Source organism: Polypterus senegalus, chromosome 14, assembly GCF_016835505.1.
Source record: "Polypterus senegalus isolate Bchr_013 chromosome 14, ASM1683550v1, whole genome shotgun sequence".
Lineage (NCBI taxonomy): Eukaryota > Metazoa > Chordata > Cladistia > Polypteriformes > Polypteridae > Polypterus > Polypterus senegalus.
In genome coordinates this window covers 5,678,997-5,704,599 of record NC_053167.1, presented here as the reverse complement: position 1 = coordinate 5,704,599, position 25,603 = coordinate 5,678,997, and the positions used below count along the sequence as shown (strand labels likewise).

Genomic DNA, 25,603 nt, shown 5'->3' with positions numbered 1-25,603 from the left:
CTCGAGCATACTCGTTTATTTTGGAATGTGAGAGTGAAATCAAAGTACCTGAAGAAAACATCACACAAATATTCAAATTTCACAAAAGCTTTTCCCAGGGGATTTGAACCCAAGATTCAAGAGGCAGCAGTACTGCACTTCTGTGATACATTCTCCAAATAGAGTCAGTGAGCAAAAGTAGGTGTGCAGAAGACTGTAAACATTGTGCACTGTGTTAAAGTAAAACTGGGTTAGATGGTCCTGTAAAGAAGCCTAGAAGATGTACGCTCTATGCAGGAAAAGAAAAGATTCAAGAACACTTAGTAGGCATAGTGAAGGACATAAGACTTTCTTGGGACCAGTGTTGACAATCGGTGTTTTTCCACCGCAGGAATTTTTTTTTTCAGGAACCCATGAGTTTCTATACGATGTATGCCTTGAGCCACTTGTGTGTGTTGTTTTACCACTGCACAACAGGAATGTTAAATATTATGCAAAATATATGATGTGCAAAGAGGAGATTTGTGGTGCAAAGATCAAGGGGGCTACCCCAAACCCACATGAGGTAGCTATGAAGATTGATGCAATATGAAGTATGGAATAATCAAGAGTTCACTGAGGGACCAGAGTATGCTGGTCTGTGACCAAGCATATCATCCTGCATACAAAATACATTTATTGATTTTACTGTCAGAACCAGTTTTACTACCATGGTCTTTCATTTTTTGTAGTCTCCCTTTAGATTTTCAATTTTTCATGATATTGCTTGGTGTTGTGGTTAATACCCAGTTCATCCAAACAGTGGCAGGAATTCTACGAGTTTCTAAAAACTCTCTGGTCCCTGAAAAAGGTTCCTGCTGTGGGAAAGCACCTAATGGTGTAGTTGGAGTGATAGTGTCTAAAGAAAGCTGCAAAAAGTAGTTGAGATAAAAATAGTAAATACTGCATATTTTTGTTTGAAAAGGGAGACTTGACAAGCCAAAATTTTGGAAATAATTAATTGGTGCTGGTGTCTGGGATACAAGTGTCCTTGGAGGAAACCTTGGAGTCAACACACAGAATGAAAAAGACAACTTATGAAGTTTACCTATTCAAGCAAGGCATAACAAAAAGGATAATCAACGAACACAGTCTTTCATGCAGTTCACATGAACAAAGATATTTTAAACGTTCCATTATCCCCTTAGTTACTAGGATTCAGATGGTTGACAGATAGCTGGTAACCACTAGGTTGTATGTCCTCTTGTTCTAAGAGTCGCATACTACCTGGTAAGACAAAGGGAAAACAGCTTTGACTTCTAGACAAAATTCGTCTGAAAGCATTTGTTATCTGGTGTAAAACTTGAGCTCACTCAGAACAGATTGTATGATGGGATGTATGTGTGTTCCGCTTTCAAAATTTCAGTACCATCAGCTATCTTGTTTTATGGAAGCTTTTCCCATTTACACCTTTTTAATTCAGCATCCCAGATCTGCCTCACTCACTTTACATGTTCCACATTCCCACCTCCACCTACGCACCTCATTCAGCCCACCACCATTGAAATTTTGCTATATTTCTCGTACAGTGCCATTGCATATATGCAAGTTATCCTCTTAACATACTGTATGTGTGTGCAGATGAGACACTGCTGACCATCCAAAAACAACTAAGTAACAAAAGAAGCCTGTCTGAGAGCATGACTTACAATATGTAGACTTGCAAATTTCCAAGACTGGAGGCATCAGGAACTGCACCTAAAACTATATTGTCCATTTTATTAAAAGACGTATATATAAAAAATATACATGTGGCAAAACTCCTAATAACTATAATAAGTGGAGGTACAAATGAAAAAGCTAAAAGATTGGGTTCAGAATAGTTACTTGATCCAATGATTTATTACATTTATCAGATTTAACAAACACAACAGCCAGTGGCCTTTAGTCTTGTCGGCACTGCAGATGTGATAATGGAAGATTCCTTGTAGGAGGGAGGTGGTGCTGAACTGACTTGTGTGACCTTCAGTAGGTCAAATGGCTAATCAGAACACAGTTCATTATAGAATATATTAAATGACATTGCCTATCACAGATAAATGTGTCTCAGTCTCGGTTTCTTCATCATGATTATTTAGGTGGTTTTACTTTTTTTTCAGCAATAAGATAAAGAAAAGGATATTGACACCAATCCAGTGCAAAGATTTTTCATTTTCTGAAATACCCTTGCCTTTGAGCAGCTTTAATGTCTCTTCACCAATCCGCCCTCCTGTTCTTGACAACCCACAAATCAGGCCAGTGTAAGCTTTCAGTCCTGTCTTATTAAAACTTCTGTTACTAAGGAAATCATTTGCTAATTTACATGAGGAGACTGCTGCTGCTGAAGTAGTGTTGCTAAACAGTCCAAAAACTTGTTAAAATAATTAATACAGTAAATCTCAATTGTTAAGCCAATATAATGGGAAGAAATCAAATTTTATCAAGCTCCAAACTATAATAGTTACGATAAATAATCACTCTGCATGCCAAACAAAATAAAGAAAGCTTTAAGCAATGACTGACCACACTATAATTATAGGAAACATTTAAGCAATTATATATTCTGATGTGCTTAATTGCCAGACCAAAAAGAGATTCACATACCCACAAACAGCTGGAGTCACTGTTATATTCCAATCCTAAACATAAAATTGTATTACTGATCATATTACTAGTCAACACTGGCAAAAGAATGGAAAGAAAACCTGGGAAAAACATTTTAGTATTTTTTTCTTTCCTTCAGTGACTTAACATAACACTGTCTTTTTCATGTTGCTTCACAAAGAGATATCAGGACTTGTCTAACTAGGAAACTGTGCTGACCTCAAACCATTTGTCAGCTGATTACCAGGACATGCCAGTCATTTGAGACCAAGAATTGACTTGCTAGTAAAAAGGCTCCAACATAAAGATCATCCTACACAAATAGAATAGACAATTAAGAGTCACTGATAACTTCTATCGGTCTGACAACATGGCATTTCAGAATTTTTGTTTTTCGTATCACATCACTTCCCATGTGTGGTCATCAGCCTGGTCATCAGCCCCTAAAGAGAAGGATGGATCAATGAAAGATGACCCATTATTAGGCCATTCTAGTTTAAAAAAGCAATTGGAGCTGGTGATTGTTCGTGGTGGGCGGCACGGTGGCGCAGTGGTAGCGCTGCTGCCTCGCAGTTAGGAGGTTAGGTGGATTGGTGATTCTACATTGGCCCTAGTGTGTGCTTGGTGTGTGGGTGTGTTTGTGTGTGTCCTGCGGTGGGTTGGCACCCTGCCCAGGATTGGTTCCTGCCTTGTGCCCTGTGTTGGCTGGGATTGGCTCCAGCAGACTCCCGTGACCCTGTATTCGGATTCAGCGGGTTGGAAAATGGATGGATGGATGGATTGTTTGTGGTCAGTGCCACATTGTATTTGCTGTGGTGGCCTGCAGTACAATAAACAAATCCTCCATGCAGTTCATATACTTCTGTGCAAGTGCTATGGAGTTAAAAGGCCCAGCCCTGCCCAGTTATGACTTTGTTAAACTGAACGCATAAGCAGTCCTTTAGTGGCAATCACAACCTAATGGGCATATAAACTTAATCATTTAATCATCAATATCATTGGTACATTTATCAGATTGTGACAATCACAGATTGTCCTTCTGTCAGGACAAACATAACACGGCCTATCTTTACAAAAGCAGACAGTATTATTAAAGACCTCATCCCTTCTACAATGTTGTTTTTCTCACTTTTCCCTTTCTCATAAATGGCACAGGACCTTTGACTTGCATTGCTAGCATCAAGGACAGTTTTTATGCAAGAGTCATATGCAGTCGTTACTACTGACAACTCCACAAGCATTTCTTGAATATATGATCTGATGTTGCATTTAATATGGCGGTCTTTAATTTGTTCTCTGTTGTTGGTACTTACTGCACTACCATCATTAACCTGTGGGTAACAGGCAAGTGAGAACTTCATTGTACTATGAGCACATGACAATAAATTTGAACATTAACTTGGAGGAAGAAATAAATAATCTTTAAAGAAAACGGAGATGCACTAGCTTTGAACCAAGTACAGAAAAACAAAATATTAAGCAGTAATGTGAAGTAACCCAACACAAAACAAAAGAAAACACTGTGAATCAGTCTTTTCACTTTCAGTGTCATTGCTGTAAAATAATTGCACCGGTAATGAGGTGTGGAGGGTATGGAAAGAAAAATAAATAAATACAACTTGGTGTAGCACTTTGCTTTATAGACAGTCCCTGATATTTATTAACTGGAACTGAATTACTCATTTATTTTCTCTGTTCAGCAATTTTTCATCAGAATGATATTTACTTAGGCTCATTTAAGCAGCTGACGGACCTGACAAAAAGAAGAGGTGTACATCACTACAGAGGAGGCCCAACTGAAAATATTAGCTCATCTGCATTCATATTAGAATCCTCAGATGGCCAAGAAACAATCCTGTCAGGAAACACAATATGACCTCAAGCATTTCAAACACAGCTGATGCATAAGACTTCAGCCTTTATTGTTTGAGCTACATTGAGCTTTGGTTGTACGGCAGGTTGCGATTTTTGTCTCTCTGAATGCATGTTGCTTTAATTTGGAAAATCAAATTAGACTTTTTGCATTAATCACAGGGTTAATATTCAAACTGATTTCTCTTGATAGGAATAACTGCTAATTAATGCAAAGTCTTAAACAAGATTTAAATTCAGCTGCTAATTTAAATAAATTGAGTTTATAATCATGCAATTCAATTTCATATCAGAGGGTGGGAATAGACACCAGAGAAATAAATCAGTTCGAAGAGCTATATCATGATGGAGATTACTGAGGGAGGGAATCTGATCAACAGATAAGGAGTGCTAAGAAGAACAGTCACAGACATATCTCTCCTTTCTAAAATAAAGTCTTCTTCCTGCGCTTTACAGCAGCTAAACTCATAATTGCCACTAGATGTAGCTCCCCAACCATCTATTATTTCAACATTGGTGTTTTTCTTTTCTAAATATAACACTGCTGGAGGCATCAGCTGCAAGAATCAATAACTACTCTTCTTCTGCTAGTGTCCATTTACAGAAAAGATCAACTTTGATAATTAAGAATAAGGTTCTGCTTTAATTTTCACTTGTACGCAAAAAATCCTCTCCCTTGTTATTATTGGAGACATTTACCTTCTTGTGCTCCAGCAGGGACTTATCAAGGACTTATTCTGACATGACATTATTGTTATACTTTCACTGTTAAAATTGCTTACTTTTTTAGAAAAAGAAATTATCACATAAAAAAGAGATGTATAAATTTATGACTATAGGATGAAAACGTTCAATTATTAAACTACACCCACCCACACCAATCCGATTATCAGTTAGTGAAATGTAACCAAAGCTATTGCAATGGTGGAATCTCAGTTCAGTTTTCCTAAATCTGGGAAAACTAAAACATAGCAATTGCTTCAGACAAAATATAAGGGAAACTAGGATGCAATGTAAAGTTAGATGTACACCTCTGAGTGGCATTTGTTTTAGGTGAAATGTCTAATTATAGAGAGTGAAAGCAGATATTGCTGTGAGCAATCTAAAAGCAATGAATTACACTGCATTTAAAATCAGGCAGCTTTCCACTGTACATGTGATAAGGGCCCTCCTGTGGCAGTTTAGGTGTACTGCAAAGTTCAGAATTATTTCTGAAGTGGGCCACACTTTTTTGTTAGCTTATTATTATTAGAAATGCTGCCTCATAGCCCCAGGAAAATGGATGACAACCCTTGTGCAGTCTTTGGCGGTGTAACGTTTGCACATTCAGTCTATGGTCATGTGGGCTTTATAATCTACACCCCTGTTTTCTCCCCACATTCCTAAGAATCGAATGTTACATTAATCAGTCTAAAATGACCCCTCTATGAATGAGAGTGCTCTGCAAAGTGTACTGGAATCCCATCCAGGGATGTTTTCTGCCGTGTGTTTGATGCTGCTGTGAAAGGCTATTAAATCAGCTGAGAAAACTGATGATCATAAACAATAAAACAAAGAGCGGCTCATGAGGCTCAAGTAATGAAAAAGCAAATAATCTGTGAAAAATTCTTTTCAATCACATGAATACGGCACTGATGTTTAAAAAGACTGGTACAATTTTACTGATCAGTAAAAAAAAAAAGAACGGTTTAATATTAAAATATAAAATAAGTACCAGTTAACTGTGTGCATTAAATTATTTTAATGTTCTGATGATTTGACATACTATGAGCACATAGTTAATTATATATTCTTCTGGGCTATGATGTAGAGGCTGGAAATAAATAAATAAATAATTTTCCGATATTTTGAAAACTGTCTGTATGATATGTCCTATAGAATGTTCTGCAGTAGATCATTCATATTTAATGAAATCAATAAAGGGATATTTCCCATTTGTATTTGAATATCCACTGTGAACAAGGAAAAATGCAACTGAAACAAAAATTTGCTCTAAATAAACCTTAGATACCATGAAAATAAGGGCAAGCAAACAGTTACAGAAAACAAATGGATGGCAAGGCACAATCACATTTTTTAAACCACCATATAATGATAAATAAGAGAAATTCAAAAACAGTGATGGCAAATCATAAATGTGGCACTTGATCTTCAAGATGACAATGATCTTTAAGATTAAAATAATGTTCTTATGTAAATACTTTTTGCCATAATTTTTTAGTTAGGGCATTACAAACAAAAATTGGAGTGATAAAATTCAGTTTTTGGTAGGTACGGTAAGAGTTATGATGGAAAGAATCAAGAATCATGCTTTAATAATACTATACCTAATCTGTAAAACAAACACCTAGTGGAGAAAAATGATGAAGCTATGTCCTGTCCAAAGAAAATGTTCAATTATAAAAGCACTCACACAAGCCGGACACATTTTTGTAGTCTCAATAATGCAAAAAAAATAAAATAAATGAGAAGTAACTGAAGAAACACAGATGGCATTGTCTAATCTGTTAAGAATAAAAGCTGCAGCAGCAATTCATCAGGATCTGAAGAGATTTTTCTAGTGTTCCTGAGAGGAGAGTACTATTTAAAAATCATTAGTAAAAATATCCTAGTAATAATTTCATACTGGACAAGAACCGATAATTACCAATGCGAGGCCAGACCCCATGGGTGATAAAACAGGTCCAGAAATTATACACCAATAAGACTTGCCTATGCAGTTAGAAAGAGACCATTTGTATGAAAACAATATTCGTAATGACAGCCATCAAGGGATTAGACCAGGACATCATAGTTTACATGGACTTTCAAAAAGCCTTTAATACTGTCGATTAGTCCAGAATCTAAAAGCTACTGACATTGAGGGTACATAGGAAAATTGGATTGTCTGCTCATTAATTGGAAAGTAACAAAGACTACCCGATAAACAGAGAATGGTCCATATGGGGTGAGGTCATCAGTGTAGTTCCTAAGGGATGTGTTGTAGCCTGCAGGTATAGTAAATTTATATTAAAGACACGGATAATAGGTGGAGTGGTGGCACAGCTGTCAGCACTGCTGTCTCAACACTGAAGATTCTTAAGTTTAAATCTAAACCTAAGCACTGTCTTTGTGGAAATAACATGTTATCCCCATGTCTGTTTGGGTTTTTCTCTGAAATTGTAAGACATGAATGTTAGACTAACTGCTGCCGTACAAATTGCTGTGAATATTGTGCCTCATCCAGGTAGGCCAAATGCAGTCAAATATGCTCTCCTTTAATTCTCAAATAAAAACTGAGTGTGTGATTGTGTGCGGATTTATTCAGGTAATGTGAAAAATTAGTGAAATTTGCAAATTACACCAAACATCATGGCACTGCTAACACTAGAAAGGTAGAAATAAGTCGGAAAGATATATACAATATTTGGGAATTGGAAAAAAATTAAAAACATAAAGTAAAACAGCAGTTTTTTTACAGAAACTCTGCATTTCTCACTGGTTTTCTTTTTTTTTCTCTGAACTTATTTACTAGTTACCATTTACATATTTATGTATTTGTTTATTTAAAGTAACTATTACATTTATTTATTTATTGAGCTTCTGTAAAAAAGGCAAAATTACCCCTGGGAACAAACAAAGTTGTATGTATCTAAAGTTAAAAAGTTAATTACGGATAAAAGAAGGATGATATTGATCTACAATAAGCAAATTTTTAAAAGAATTTAGATATTTACAATAGAGCAGCATTCTCTTCCTCAATGCACAATTACAAGATACAATTAAGAAGGCCAACGAAACATTATTGTTACATATTAATACCTACTACATAAAATCCGAGGCTGTTATACTCAAAATACATAATAGCTAATGTGTATCTGTGTGCAATTCAGGTTATCAGGATACAAACATCCATCCATCCATCCATCCTCTTCTGCTTATCCGAGGTCAGGTCGCGGGGGTAGCAACTTGAGCAGAGATGCCCAGAACTCCCTCTCCCCGGCCACTTCTTCCAGCTCTTCTGGGGGAATCCCGAGGCGTTCCCAGGCCAGCTGGGAGCTATAGTCCCTCCAGCGTGTCCTGGGTCTTCCCCGGGGCCTCCTCCCGGTTGGATGTGCCCGGAACACCTCACCAGGGAGGCGTCCAGGAGGCATTCTGATCAGATGCCCGAGCCACCTCATCTGACTCCTCTCGATGCAGAGGAGCAGCGGCTCTACTCTGAGCTCCTCCCGGATGACAGAGCCTCTCACCTTATCTTTAAGGGAAAGCCCAGACACCCTGCAGAGGAAACTTGTTTCAGGCACTTGTATTCGCGATCCCGTTCTTTCGGTCACTACCCATAGATCATGACCATAGGTAAGGGTAGGAACATAGATCGACTGGTAAATTGAGAGCTTTGTCTTACGGCTCAGCTCCTTTTTCACCACGACAGACCGATGCAGAGCCCGCATCACTGCGGACACCGCACCGATCCGCCTGTCGATCTCACGCTTCATTCTTCCCTCACTCGTGAACAAGACCCCAAGATACTTGAACTCCTCCACTTGGGGCAGGATCTCTCTCCCAACCCTGAGAGGGCACTCCACCCTTTTCCGGCTGAGGACCATGGTCTCAGATTTGGAGGTGCCGTTTCCCATCCCAGCCACTTCACACTCAGCTGCGAACCGATTCAGAGAGAGCTGAAGATCACGGCCTGATGAAGCAAACAGGACAACATCATCTGCAAAAAGTAGTGACCCAATCCTGAGTCCACCAAACCGGACCCCCTTAACACCCTGGCTGCACCTAGAAATTCTGTCCATAAAAGTTATGAACAGAATCGGTGACAAAAGGCAACCCTGGCGGAGTGCAATTCTCACTGCAAACATGCTCGACTTAAGGCCGGCATTGCGGACCAAGCTCTGAAACTGGTTGTACAGGGACCAAACAGTCCTTATCAGGGATACAAACAATGCACCAAAATGCATCCCAGGGTTAAACAGAATTTTTGCTCTGTTAATCTAAGGAAAATTAAACTCTCTTGCTTTGAGCATAAAAAAAATACATAATTATGTAATTCAGGTCTTCACAATTCTCAAACATGTAATAAATACATGCAATAAAATGCATTAACCAGAATAGTAGAGGCACCAGTGGGAATTTAGGGAAAGTGAATTCATGACAGAAAGCTGAAGTCATTTCTTCTTACAGAGGGGTCCTGTGAATCTGGAAGAATAGACTTACAGTATGTAGTTGAATTTTGGACCTGGTTGACTTAAAAAACATGTGGATGAGATATGAAGACAGTGTATGAAAATATGTAGAGACTGATAGGTTGCAAGAAGTCAAACAGCGCCATGGTGTGTTTGAGCTGTAGCTAAACTTTTTTGCAATTAGCAACCTAAAAATACTATTCAGTTTTTGCATGTGAATGCTTCCAAAGAAATTTATTTCAACTCTGCAATCTCCAAATGCTTAGTGATTATGGCTATGACTCTGAAGATGCTCTGTTGGCATTACCAATTTGGTCGACAATCTAGCCCAAGTACACATGGAGGTATATGTACTGTATAATTACCCACAAGCACCAGCTTCCATTGTAAATGGTAGCATCAAAACATTTATTTTCTTGGTCGCCCAGCCATTTTGGAGGGTTTAGCATACATTAGTTATGTTTACGTTTACAATCCATATATACAGTATTTCAAGTGAGCTTACTATCCATTAAATATTTCTTTGAAGGTGTGTTCTGCAGTTTGCACAGAGCTTAAACCTAACATTTGTAACTTAAGTAACTTACAAACATACTGTACACTTTAAAAGTTTAATTGTTTGCCTTAATGTCTACATGTTCATATGGACTCAGGTGGAATTACCCTTATTAACTGTATACTAATTTGGGTTTTTGGTATCGTTCTGGAAACATATCAAAATGCTTTGGTCACTAAGTCCAAAGAACATAATGGATGGCTAAACAAATCTCTCTATTATAATAAAAAAATCTTGGGAAGAGAGACGAGACATGATTTTCTCAGAGAGACACTTTCACATCCCACGAGATGAGACTTTGAGCCAAGCGATTTAGCCACACCTGGGGCCAGAAATAAAAGACAAAGAGTAGATGATAAAGTAGAACATTGTAAATAATTCAAAAACGTTGGCACAATACACATGAAGAGCAGGTTAGAGATAATGGAAGTACGAAAACTCGAAAGTCTCAAAAAAATTATAGTAAAGATCGCATTAGCACAAGCAAATGGAAATTATTACTCAGTGGAATAAACAGAACAGCAAAAAGAGATCAAATATATTGTTCGGATTTAAACTTTATGTCGGAGACTTGTAGATTATCTAATTCATGTTCTCATCAGGGAAAAGTAGTGTTTCTTCCCAATGAAGAGGCGTATCCACAAGAATTAAAAGTTTTGTTGTTTGGTGAAAGTGAAATCCTGCAAGAGAAAATTTCAAGCCCCGCAAAACAAGACTTTATGCAAACAAATTTGGAAAAGTCCTGCCCACATGTAAAACATTTACAACCACGCACACGGTTCAATCATTTCTCATTTGTATGAATGCTATTGTCAGACACAGTTCGTGTAGAGAGAAAGAGACAATATTCACTCACAGGTTGCATTGTCACGATGTAATTCCAAACACGAAATCAAAATTCAATGCAAAATTGGCAAAAAGGTAAATGCATAAAGAGATTGAATATACGGACATAGATGATATGACAGAAGTATGTAGATATTGTTTGGCTTTAAACTTTAAGTCAGAGACTTGTAGATCATCTAATTCAGGGGTGCCCACACTTTTTCGGCTTGTGAGCTACTTTTAAAAGGACCAGGTCAAAATGATCTACCTACATTAAAAACGCTATTATATATAGAAGTGGTTAGTAACAAGTTACACTTACTCCGTTACATTTGCTTGAATAACGTTTTAAAAACATTGTACTTCTAAGAGTAGTTTTACTGCACCATACTTTTTACTTTTACTTGAGAACATTTGTGAAGAAGAAACGCTACTCTTACTCCACTACATTGGGCAACACTCAAATTGTTACTTTTTTTCCATTAGATAAAGTCTGACAGACCACTTTCAATCTGCTCTGTGTAGGGTATGCTGTCAAGTGGCACACACGCCTTTCATTGCGTCTCCAGCTCTGACGCGAGGTTTGGATGTTCCCCAAATCAAAGCGCTGCAACTTTGAGGACAGATGTTGCATTTTTCGTTTGAAAGCGTTAACTGAGCTAATCATATTGACAATGGTTTTCTCTTTTCCTTGCAGCTGTAAATTAAGCTCATTCAACATGTTGGTCAGATCGTAAAAAAAATGCCAAGTCTAGCAGCCATTGATCGTTATTAAGTTGCTTGTATTCTGCATGTTTAATGACAAGGAGAAACTCCTTTTTCTCTGGTCAGGGGTTTTGAAATCTCAGCAGGAATTTCTCCCTAGCCATCTGCCTCAATGAAGGCATCTTTTATCATCTCTCCATCTTGGAAGGACTTCTTATCCTTAATGATAGAGTGACTCACCCGGAACAATACTTCAGTGTGTCTGACTTTGCTTTTGAATGCAGCCGAGTGAAAAATGACGGCCGTCCGATTAACAGAGATTTTAGTTCCCTCTTTTTTTTCTTTCTCAGATCGCTTTTCGGAAGGAAGTCAGTTTCGCAGTTTTTATGAACAGTTCGAAAGTGCCTTTCCACATTTTCATTCTTTGGAATAGCAATGATAGATTGACAGATCAGACAAAGCGCGCCGATTGTGACATTGTGAGAGAAAAAAATCCTCTTCCAATTCCACATCCAGCCCATAACCAACACATTTTTTTTTTAAATCCCTTCTTTAGTTGATATAAATTGGAAGGCTAACTAGATCACTCAGATAACCGGAGTTTTGCATTAGCTCACGTTTTATGGTGCGTTAGTGTGTTAGAAGAAAAGAGATCTCAGACTGGCCGCCCTGTATGTCAATCAAGTGGCAAATGGCATAGGGAGGATATATGATAGACTAACTTGCACTACCTTTCCAATCTACCGGTCGATTGTGATCGACGTATTGGGCACCCCTGGTCTAATTCGTGTTGCCATCAGGGAAAAGCAGTGTTTCTTCCCAATGAAGAGGCCTATCCGCGAGAATTAAAAATTCTGTTGTTTGGTGAAAGTGAAATTCACAAGCGAGCGGTACAGACGCGAACTTGCTGGCGTGTAGCGCAGGTAGGGGGGTTGGCGAGCGAAGATAAAAATAAACTTGTGAAAATGTTGCTACCATTCTGGGAGTGCCTACTCTTGCCTTGAACCTCTGCATGCAGTTTACGTGTAGGGCATACATAAGAGTGGTCCACTTTGTTCTGTAGAAGCTTTATAAAAGATATAACCAATACAGTTATTTTTCATTTTCAGATTTCATTCTGAATTTTACAAAAAAAGAAGTTTGCAAAAGTGAACATATGTGAAGTATTAAAAACCATGTTCAACTGTTATCTATTCTAAATGTAAAAAAAAACAAAAAAAACAAACAAATACAGATTCCACACACTTACCAAGCTGGGTGACGATCAGAGCGAGGATTTCGGTCAGGAATACGAAGTGGGTCTGCCTCATAGAGCACATTTGCAGATTTCTCTGGCTTGTTTTTTTTAGAGTTCCCTGTCTGTACTGGAGGTGACACGAATGATGATTTTATCATTTGCCTTAGGCTATCTGGGTCCTTGAAAACCCTGAAAAGCAAAACTTGCATTAAGAGCACAGCAATCTGTGAAATAATGTACTTACTGTATATATTTATACAATTTCTATTTAAGTCTGTTCACACAGCACAAACAGTCGGATTCATTAGGTTTTCAAGAAACTAAAAATGGTGAAACTGGCATCATATTTTGTGCACAAATAAGGCTGCATCGCACATTAATGCATATAGTAAACAGAAAAATTAACAATAACAAATCTTCATTTCAAAAACTACATATTCTTTACTTTTATTTTTTACTTCAACTAATAATCATACAGAGCTAATGGTATTGCACTCATTGATGCCCATGCAACCTGACCATGAAATGGACTTTATTTCAACTGATACTTTAATAATCCAGGTTGGCTTTTTACTTGTGCCTGATGCTGTCAGGCTGAATTCCAGCCTCCTGAGAACTGAACTGGATTGCATATCTAGTTAGACATTTGCTGCTGTACTGTTGAATGTTTTTGTGTAAGAAGTGGGCAACGATTCAAATAAATAAATAAATACATAATTTAATAAATATACATCCTAGTATCAACAAAACAAAAAAGGAAGTTTGGTCCTGCCGAACCTGCCAAAATCCTGAAGGTGGTCATCATCCACATGCTCAGTCAGATTTACAATCAAATCAGACACTTGGTTTGTTTTGAAATTCTGAAAAACAAAAATACATCATCAGTGTACAAAAATACGAAGTAAGCCGAGGAAGTCTACAACTCCAAGATAGTTCATCATAACTTTTATATTTCCACTTGAACTGTTTTAAATTTCATTCTGCTATCCTCTACAGAACGTTAACAAATCTGAATGCGTCATTGCAAAGAGAGGTTAGCTAAATGCAAACAAGAAAGCATTTCAGTTAGCATGAGCTATATTTATTAGTTATTTGTGAGGATAATACTGACAAGCATAAACTGGCACACTGTAATAAAGCACATCTCACAGCAATGGCTCACCATCATGTTGAAAATAAGAGTTGAGTCCACTAGAATTGCTTTCAGGAGTACATTGGTCTCATCATTTGATTGATAGCGCAAAGTGTACAGCTCTCTGCTTTTATTCCAATCAGCTGGCAGCATTTCAGATTTTTTCTCATTGGTGCCCGGCTGAAGAAAAAAAGAAGAAAAAAAGAATACTAAAAATGCCAGAAACAGTAAACAAAACCACTTGTTTACAAGCTCATCATTCAAGAAACAATTATGGCAAACTCAGCACTAAAAAATACCATCCTCACACAGTTGCCCTGCCTATCAGGATATTCAAGGGCACTGCCACTGACTTGATATGGGAATCAAACTGTTTAAGTGCCTGGGATAGGCCTGTGGGTGGCAGACATGGAATACCATCCTGTTTCACAAAAGAGTGCCAATGAATGTGGGCCATTCAGGATTTGTGATTTCCTTAAAAGTATGCAGGTTCCACAGACATGAACAGTAACAAATTAAATGCATCTGTGAATAACATAAGACAGCTAACTTGTACTTTGCAAGGAGAGGGCAGAAGCACCACCTAAACCTATCGCTTTTGCAGGTTTTTTTGTTCTTTTTTACTCCCTAAACAGTACAGCAGATATGATGTTTTCCAAATTTTAGCATAATGACATCTGGATCGATATAAGCACTTATAGAAACCTCTGCGCTGTGCGCTTCAAAGCAGCTACGGCTGCCTCTTTGATAATCTTCTAAGATATTTCTCTTTTTTCTTCTGCATTTTCACTATCACCATAATAAAATTCAGGCAGATTTTAATATTAAGTTTGATAAAAAAAATTTCACCACTGAAATCATTATTAATTCAGTGTCTATATATCAAGGGAAATCTGGGTTTAATTTACAAATTCACAATCTGACATGTTTATAAAGACTTGCAGTAGTTTTAAAATGCGTTAATCTTTAGCCCATGTTCTGTATCTATAACTAAATGAATGAAATAAAAAACAAAATCGCACTAAGAAATATCACAAGGATGGAACTAGGAATAGAAATTTCATGTGTATCTTGTTATTAAGGCTGTGTATCACTAGTGTGGATGCTTTATTGGTTCCAAGCTTGTATTCATTACTGTATTTAATTTTCTTTTTTTTTTTAACCTACTCTCATTTCAACTTAACATCATCAATGTGTTTAGAACTGTCCCATTCAAAGTCTCCAGTTAGATTTCAGTTAGATACCTCGGTACACTATTAAATTAACAAAACACAGCCAAACAATAAAAATCTGCCTTCCATTCCACGCTAGATTAATTAAGGACTAAACATTGAGTATGTTTCTTTAAACCTTTTAAATAACCCAGTGTGTACTTTTGCATATGTTTTCTGGCACGATTTGTTTTTTTTGGAACATACAGTGCATTAGTAGCCTAATGAACAGCAGGCAGAGACACCACATCTAGAGTGAAGCAGGAAGAAGTAAGCAGTGCACAGTGGGCATGCGTGTGCCAGTGACAATCACAGATTGTAAGCTGTCAAAAGTACCGGAGTTATGGGAGGGGGCTAGATGATGTTAAGACTGCAGATATATTTTCCCCTAAAATATTCTGGCAGAAATTAATTGTACAGAAGAATGTTTTGCCATCCTTGAGAGTGAGTCATGCTCAATCAGCATGAATGGAAACACATAATGTGTTGCTAGGGGTTACAGATCTCTCACATTTCTAACATTCACCTTCACAACATGACCACTGGATTAGTACTGGGAGCTGACACTGCTGTCTAAGTATATAATTATCTTTTGCATGTTAATTTTCACATTGAACATAATAGTCCACATTAGACAAACAGCAATGGCTATCTGAACAAAACAATAATTTATATAATTGTCTACTACTGTGTAATTTATTTCTTAGGAAAACACAGAAAGAACAAAACAATAGATCTATCCCAAAGCTACCTCTAATCATTTTTTGAAAGCTGCATTTTATTTTAACTAATGCAGCAGATACCACTATTGTCTCACAATTTCAGTGACAGTGGCAGAAGACTGCCTAATTGAAGTTTGCATGTTCGTCCTGTGTTGGCGTGGGTATCATCAGAAATCCCCAAGATGAGCTGTTAGGTTAACTGGTAACTAGGGAATTCAAATTTTAATCACATGTCAAAATTAAAATCAACAATCAACCCCTATTCCTGCAGCACTCATCACAAGGCAGGAGACAGCCCTGGATGGGATGCTATTACACTGCAAGCCCACTCTCACATACATTCATACCACCTCCTAGAGGGTTAGTTTACAGTAACCTAATTGTCGTGTCTTTGGAAATTTGGGAGGAAAATCTATACAGAGAGTGAGAGAAATGTAAACTGCACAAGGACAACAGCCAGGAGTGGTATTTGAACTCAAGACCCCGGATGCCTTGAGCAGAAGTGCTAATCACCATGCCATCAGGCACAATGCACAGATAAATTTCCAAGAAAATGTTTAACTTATCCATTATTTGTGTGTAAAACAATTTTGTTTTAATTTTAAGTGAAAATGAACCAATGTCTCTTTTCATTACTAAAAAATTTGGACGTGCGCGTCAGTAGGCTTAGCGCCCCAGGAACCAAGTTACCCAAATTATTCTATAACATTTCAGTAATTATTTACCCCTCTGATGCTGATCTTTCTGATCATAAAATAGATCATTACAATAGCAATTGATGAGAAGAATTCATAATTAATTGCAGAATTATGGTATTTTAGGGTTCCTCTAGAGTGCCTCTTTATCTTGCATGATTTGGCTCAATACAGTGACATCTCATAACGGGTTTAAGTTTCCAGTTTGGTATTTTTATGTCCATGTGTTTTAGCTCTAAACCGTCCTCAAGAAACTGTGGCACACAGACAGATGCACACACGTCATCAAGATATCAATGTTTTTGTTATCAGGAGACCCTAAAACTTTCATTCCTCCCCCATACATAAGAAGTTAAGGTGGAGGAAGACACAAAGCAAAAAGCATTATGGATTAGGCATAGGAACATAGTGACAGTTAAATGAAATGCCTGTCCATTGTCAGACCAGTAACCCAAGAAAGGTATGGTCAGGTAGCTTTTCACAACAGGGAAAATATATATTCCAACCATCATTGATTGTTTTTGCAGTGTATGAGCAAAACATCCTATGGAAACATGATTCATGGGTGTGGGTGAATTAGCATCTATAATATTTTGAGTGTTATCACAAATATTGCAAACATTTTATCTGCCCATCTCCATGTCTACATAGTATTTGTTAGCTTCTCGGCAAGGCTGTCAAGTATATGTCTGGCATGTGAATCTTGTGTCCGTGTCGCATCAAGGATTTTATCTTTAAGTTTTCCTCTATGTAGAGGCACAATGTGATATAACTCTCAGCTGTCATTTGTGAGTTTGAGCATATTGGTCAAGGCTAGATAGATTTTCAGCTCTTGCATCTTCATGATAAAATGTTTTTAATACAAATTTTAACAATGACTGTGGTACTCTGCCTCAGGATAAATGATTAGCTGCCATAAGTCTCAGCCATCTTCTACACTGATTGTTGACAGTCAGTCATTACAGGTAATCTTTGCTAGTTCTCCCAATATGGAAGGTTGCTGCAGCCTGACCTCACAGATGGCATCCTTGTACTGGATGTGATAATGAATTGTGAAATGTGCTGCTTTGGTGATTTAGCAAAACATTATACATTTCGGAAATTGTCTCCAAAATCATCTAAGTTTTCACTTAAGGAATCTATTCTGCATCTTATTGCAAAACAATTGATAGGTAGCTAATTGCAGTTGTGTCCATTTATTCAAGAGCACCGGCAAGTGAAACAGTGACATTATCTCCAGAGTAATACCAAAACTTAAATCACTACATCCTGACTCGCTAACATTTATTTTCGGATTTTAACCAGTACTCGCTGAAGACAAGTCTACCAAATATTTCTCAGTATGTCACTTGTCCTATTCTTCACAACTGAGAGGTCAACTATTGCTATGTATGTGTGCCTAGGTTCACCTGCTCATAAGTATGTCCATGTTGTTATCATATATGAAAATTAGAGAAAAACTGGTAATTAAATAAATCAAAATCTGGAATGAGGCATAAGTTAAGTGCCTGCAAGACTCTTTTAATTGCACTGTGCAGAAATGAATAAACTGACAGACACCATAAACAGATATATCTCATTCTGCAAAGTCACTATAATATTCTCAAACCCAACTGAACCAATTAAGGGTTGGAAGTGCTGGATGCAAAGCAGGAAACAGCACTGAGACCAACTGAGAGTCGCCCCATATCCTTCACCTGGTCATATCCATCAAGTTATAACCGAACAACAAACTGTGGATTACAACAGATTTTAAAAACAGATTTTTGACAGCTTAGCTATTAGCTAAACAAGCCTGATGGACTAAATGGTGGAGGCAGCCATTCTTAAATGAAAATAATGTCACAAAAAGGTTCTCCAACAAATTAATATCAAAAAAGCTCTGCAACAAATAGAATATGTGGATGCCTGTTTCCATCTGAGGCTGAAAAACTGCCCGATATTCAATTACATATTTCAGTTGTCTCTGGATTTACAAGGGCCTGACAACAGACCAATGTGGCACCAACTGGCTAAAATGCAAATCCAAATGCCTTTAGTGACTTCAGACTGCTTTCCTTTGTGCCTTCCATCATAATTTTCTTTGCAAAGGTCAAAAGAGAGAGCTGGTAAACAAAAATCAAGCCTATCTGGACCTTTACCAATTAGCAAACAAAACAGATGGGTGGAGGACACCACAGCTGTACTTCAGCATCAGCTGTATGAGTACTTGGAAAGTTCCTAAACCCATGCCAGACTGCTATTTATTGATTTTCATCTGCTTTTAATACTATCCAACTTCAAAGTTTACTTGCAAAGTTAATAGATAATTTCTATTTGGATTCTAATTTGGTTGGCACAATACTGGATTTTTTTAACCGACTGTACAGAGATTGCATGTGGATGGCTTCTTTTCTGAGCTCCCGTCATTCAGTGTGTTGCATTCCCTTAAGTCTACTTTTTGCCTTCTCTTCTATTTATGTTGGATATACTGTAAATGACTGCCACAGTGTTCAAACATATGTTCATTTTTTTTAAATAACTGCTGCCATGTTACTTTTTTAAATAATAAAGCGGACAATCATGGACCTATTGGTAATATATTTTAAATAATAAAAAAGTTAAATATGTCTAAAACCAGAGAAATCACCCATGATTTTCGATGTTCCCTACATTCCCCCTCTTAGAACAGTTAAAGTGGAAACTACAGTGATGGTAGAGCACTACAGATATTATGAACAATCTATTTTAGCAGGCTGACCATTGATCTAAATGTTGAACCTCCTTTGTGTGACAGCCAATAACATGCTGCCTGATGGAGCTGATGTTATACCAATGTTTAACAACTACGGCAAGTTCAGTGGCGATCTTCTTTCCATTATGTTGTGGTACATAAAATTAGCAACATTAGACAAGATTCTCTTTTGTTTGTTAGGACCAAAATACCTGCATTTCTCATTCCTCGTCAATTCAATATATGAATTGTACTACCAGATGAGAATTCAATGGTTGTCAGCTCAAAATCACAGCCTACACCTATTACTAAAGCCCAATCAAACCCGTTTGATATTGGTTGTAGTGAGAAGCAGGGCACGTCATATTGCACAACTACATTTTTGGAATGCATCACCTCCGACTCTCCTAAGATTATGTAAGTGAATACTACGGGTGAAAATTACCGGAAAAGTCATCACATGCAAGGAGTTAGTTTTCATTGCTGGACACAAACCATTACAATAAGATACAAAAAAAAAATGTTCTCGCTAACACTTTCAAAAGTAGTAAACTGTCTTGGAATGATTGGTCTGTAGCTGTCTTCTCACTAAACTGTATCAAACACATCAGAAAGAATGTCAACTTCCATCCATCCATCCATCATCCAACCTGCTATATCCTAATTTCAGGGGTCTGCTGGAGCCAATCCAGCCAACAAAGGGTGCAAGGCAGGAAACAAACCCCGGGTGGGGCGCCAGCCCATCGCATGGCAGAATGTCAACTTAGTTCTATAAAATAGTACAAATCTTAAGGTTTTCAAAGTTTCAATTGTTTGTCATCAGGTGGAAGATTTAGATTCACTAGACCCAAAAGAAACACATTTGAGTACTCTTTTAAAATCCCAAGTAAGCGACCTCTAAGTCATTACAGTACACTGTTAAGAATTTAGTATTCTTACATGTAGGATGTATGATGTGCTTGTGGTATTGTGAGTCTGTGGCTCAGAAAAACATGGCTGATTTTTAATAAATAAACAATTGAATGGCCAGCTCGATCTCCATGGGAGTGCATGCTCAAGCAGCTGCAGGGGGTTAGTGGAGTAGTTATGGCGAGACACATCTGAGGGTGCGGTCTGTCTCAATTGCTTCACTGGCTTTCCGCAGTTTGCGAATGATGCACTGTGCTCATGGAAGCAGATAAAAAGGGAGTCAGCACAGTAAGAAGGGGTCAAAAAAGAATCACAAAGAGATGGAAAAATAGCCAGGGAGAAAGAAAGAGCAGCGAGAGAAGACAGAGATGCAAAGAGAGAGAGAGAGCAAGAGTGTGAGCACTTGTGATGCAGAGAGCAAGAGGCAGGTGGTCAGTCATGAGCTTCATGGCTGTAAGAGTCTAAAGCTGAAGAAAGGGTGATCCTGCTGAGGAATTGCCAGGGAGAAGGAGCAGCCCAATTGACTGCGTCTCTCCCGAATGGGCATGTATGGCTTGACAGGTTGCCCCGTAGACGCTGATGGAAGGGCAGCAGGGAACAGAGCTAGGATATGAAGGTTGACTGCACTTGTCAGTCGAGGTCTCCTCCACCTGCAAGTTCAGAACTTAATAAGGGGAGGAGCAGCCAGGTTTAAAAGAGCAGTATTCGGGGCTCTACGTTCTGTGGATCGTCTTTGGTTTTTACCTCTGATTTTAATTAATTATTTGTTTTTAATATTCACATTGCTTTTATGGATTATTTATTGAACATTTTGAACACTGCACTTATTGAACATTGTTTTGTTGTTTGGTTTTAATAAAAGCACTTGACCACTTTCACACCAATCCCTTGCTTTGTGTGTTGTGTCCTCATCTGTTCGTTCATCCTCTGGTACTTTAACGATGGTAGCGAGTTCAAGAGGCTCCCAGAAGGTAACAGGTAGCGCGGGGCCGACCCGCATCATCACAGTGCTACAAAGCAGCAATGCAATTACATTTTCCAATACAAATTTAAAATAAATCCTACAGTTGACAAACTTATTCTGTTTAAAATTTTAACAAAGTTAATGGAAGAATAGTTAGCCATTTATAGTAGGTCGAGTTTGACATTAGTGTGTGTGTACTGGGATTGGCAGGCCTCACTTACAGGTTATCCCTTATTTGAGTCTGATGCTGCAGAAACAGGCTTTGGCTAAATGTGACTATTTAAACTTAAATAATTTTATTATAAAATAATTAAAATGATATATTTTTCCAGTGCACTGTTCTGTGTTAATGGTCTGGCAAATAAAACCAGCTAGGAGATTATCAAGACACCTACATAAACTTACCAGAAGGCTGAATTATAGGACTGACTCTGGACTCACTAGAATCCATAGCAGCAAACAGGAGTAGAAGGTTGATAAAATTTGAGGCTCACATGAGACACGCTGCCCATCTTTTCTATGGTGTGTGGTCCTAAAGCACCTTTAGCCACAAGTTCATTCCACTGCAGCATGCTAAGAGACACTACTGGACTTCATTTTTGTGTAACCTTTCCCATTATACCTTTCCTCATTCTAGAAAGTTAAAATAGACACTTTATCAAAGTGACAATATTTTCTGGAGCACTGTAAATTAGACTGACACTGGATATACTGAATGTATAGTTCTGGATTTATCACTTTTGTTTTACATTTTTCTGTGGGCACTTTATGTTCAATGGTGCTGCTAGTGCAAGCGACTTTCTCTTCAAGGATTAATAAAGGACATCTACAGTGACTTTAGAATATATTCACACTCTTTCACTTTTTTCACATTTCGTTATGTTGGAGCCTTATGCTAATATAATTTAAATGATTTTTCCCCTCATCAAGTAACATTCTAGACCTCAGAATGACAAAGTAAAAAGAGGATTGTAGGGTGTTTGCAAATTTATTAAGAATAAAAACCTCAAATATCACACAGAAGTATTCACACTCTGCTATGAAATTGAAATTTGACTCACGTGCATCCTATTCTACTGATCATCACAGAGATGTTTGTACACCTTGTTTGGAATCCACCTGTAGTCAGATAAATTGACTGGGCATAATGAGGAAAATCAGCACACGTGTCTATAGAAGATCCAACAACTTACTATGTGTATCAGAGCAAAAACCAAGCCATGAGGTGGAAGGAACCGACTGAAGATCTTGGAGACAAGACTGTGTTAAGTCACAGATCTGGGGAAAGCTACAAAAAAACATTTGCAGTGAAGGCTCCCAACAGCACAGTGACCTCCATAATTCTTAAACGGCATACGTTTGGAATAGACACAACTTTGAGTTGACCATCTGGCAAAATTGTGCAATCTGAGGAGTAGGGCCTCAGTAAGAGAGGTGATCAACAACTGGATGGTCACTCTGGCAGTCCACCAGAGAATCTGTGGAAATTAGAAAAGTTTCCAGAAGGACAACCACAACTACAAAGCTCCAATAATCTGGGTTTTATAATAAAGTAGCCAGATGATACTTGATGTCTGGTTTTCAAAAAGGCACCCAAGGGACTCTCAAGGCTATGAAAAACAAAATCCTCTGGTCTGATATAACCAAGGTTGAACTGCTTGGCCTCAATTCTAGCATCATGTCTGAAGGAAACTTGGCATTGCTCACCTCCATAATACCATTCCAAAGGTGAAACATGGTGCTGGTGGCGTTATCCTGTAGGGTTGTTTTAAAGAGAGAGGGACTGGGTGACTAGACAGGGTTGAGAGGTAGCTAAACAGAGCAAAGCACTGAAACATCATTCATGAAAACCTGCTCCACAGTGCTCTAGACCTCAACTAGGCCGAATGTTCACCTTACAACAGAACAATGACACAGAACTGCCTTAGGGGGTCAACTCTGTGAATGTTTTTCAATGGTCCTGCCAGAGCCCAGACTTGATCCCAATCAAATATCTCTAGAGAGCCCTGTAAATAGCTAACCATTGACTGTGTCCATCCAGCCTGGTAGAGCTTCATTTTAATGGATCCGCAGAGAAAATCCTCAAAACCCTCCATGAGTGCAAAGCTTGTCACGTCAGACCCAAGAAGACTCCAGGCTGTAATCGCTGCCAAAGGGGTTTCAACTAAATACTGAGAACTGGGTGTGAATACCCGGGTCAAATGTATATTTCAATTTGCTGATTTATTTTTTAAAATAAATTTCTAAAGAAATCTAAAATGGGGTATTCACTGTCATTCTATGGCAGGGATATCAAGCTCAAGGCAGCAGGCAGCTTGCGTCATCTGTATTCAAAACATGTTACATAAGGCCCTTGGCAACGGGGTTTTTTTTTTTAACAAAAAAACCTTCTTTTAATATCCATCCATCTATATATAATACCCATCATGCTACATCCTAACACAGGGTCACGGGGGTCTACTGGAGCTAATCCCAGCCAACACAGGGCACAAGGCAGGAAACAAACCCCGGGCAGGGTGCCAGCCCACTGCAGGGCACACACACACACCAAGCACACATGAGGGACAATTTAGAATCACCAATACACCTAACCTGCATGTCTTTGGACTGTGGGAGGAAACCAGAGCACCCTGTGGAAACCCACGCAGACACGGGGAGAACATGCAAACTCCACACAGGGGGGACCCAGGAAGCGAACTCAGGTCTCCTAACTGCAAGACAGCAGTGCTATCCACTGCACCAATGTGCCACCTTAAAATATAAATTATCCATCCATCCATTATCCAACCCGCTATATCCTAACTATAGGGTCACGGGGATCTATTGGAGTCAATCCCAGCCAACACAGGACTGCGCCACCATGCTGCCCTTCTTTTAATATTTGTTTTATATATTGATTATTCCCATATATAGTTTAGTCAAATTACATTTAGGCCAGTCATTAAAATGCATCTTTAATGTCCGATCATGTTAATTTGTGCAGCACTGCATATCACAGCTAGTGAACTGTTAAAACGGAATCTGCTGATGACCTAAAAGAAACAAATGTGAAAATAATGACATGTCACACTACCATAAACAAAAGTAGTGTTTTAACACAATAATAAAGATGAATGGATCGATACATAGTTATTTCCGATTGTGAAAACCTTTATCAGCCAGTGCAGATTCAGGAATACAAAGTTCTTGTTCTGCCAGTGGACTTGGTTATTTGCTGTATTGTATACCGTTTAGAAAATTTCTTAATTCGTTTTAAAGAAAGTGTAACATGAAACGTCAGTATCCATTAGAAAATGAAAAACGAAACAAAAGAGAGAAAGACAACAATGCATAGAGAAAATAGGTGTTTTTTTTTCTGCTTTTCAACTGTGAGCATCTGATGAGTGATGTGACAAAAGCATACACAGAAACAAAATCTGCATCTGAAACTTGTAGTAGTGATGACCTAAACATGCACAGGACAGACTATTGCCATTTTAAAATGCCTCTTGCAAATGGTTGTGGAGCACAGTTACAGTAAAGAGTCAAAAGCTACTTACCTTCTACTATAACTCAAAACTATTTATTTAGTTCAACAGCTCTAGTGATTGAATGCTCTGTAAAGACATGTTTTGATAAAATAGTCGACAGATTGTTGCAAAAGAAACAAAAGGGTAGGCACTGTGTTATTATTTCTTTGTGTATCATAAAGTACAAGATTGGTAAGAAACAAGTACTGCATAATACATATTTATAATTACACCTCAAAATTAGGAATGACTAATTAGTACAAATAAATGCATGTATATTTATGTGTATACAGTATTTCATCTGCCAATATTAATTAATAGTGTCAATGTGTAAGAATATTTCATGAATAACTGATGTTTTTCCATAGACTTTCAATGATGCTGGCTTAAAATACAGAAATTCAGTAAAAATGTATAGAATTCAAAAAAATGTACAGTCCATGTAAAATTCTGATCAATATCATTTAGTTTTCTCTCATATTCACAAAGTAAAAAAATAATAAATCTAAACACTTTGCAATATTTTAATAAATGGATCTATAAATAAAAGAACACTTTTTAAAATTGTTTTATATTTTATTAAAAGTAATGCCTGCTAATCCAGTGTAAGTAAATCAGTCAAATAATGTTCTTTAATTGATAGAATTTAATCAAATGGTAATACTTTAATCTTGGTAGAATTTTAGGTTTTACTGTATTTATTTACATATATTGACTGTACAGTGGTCTGACCATTTTTGATGGTTGCATGACTGGAATTCAAGTCACTTTAACCGCTAAA

The 25,603-nt window shown here is 37.8% G+C and overlaps 1 protein-coding gene across 1 annotated transcript in view; it reads right to left on the bottom strand.

The window, feature by feature from the left end:
- Positions 1 to 25,603, bottom strand: part of psmf1 (proteasome inhibitor subunit 1) — a 53,154-nt gene that overhangs the window by 22,509 nt on the left and 5,042 nt on the right. The window contains exons 2-4 of the mRNA XM_039734823.1: positions 14,130 to 14,279; positions 13,745 to 13,827; positions 12,980 to 13,156 (exon numbers count right to left, since the gene is read on the bottom strand). Coding sequence (XP_039590757.1) covers positions 12,980 to 13,156; positions 13,745 to 13,827; positions 14,130 to 14,279 — 410 coding nt within the window. The remainder of the gene's footprint in view (positions 1 to 12,979; positions 13,157 to 13,744; positions 13,828 to 14,129; positions 14,280 to 25,603) is intronic.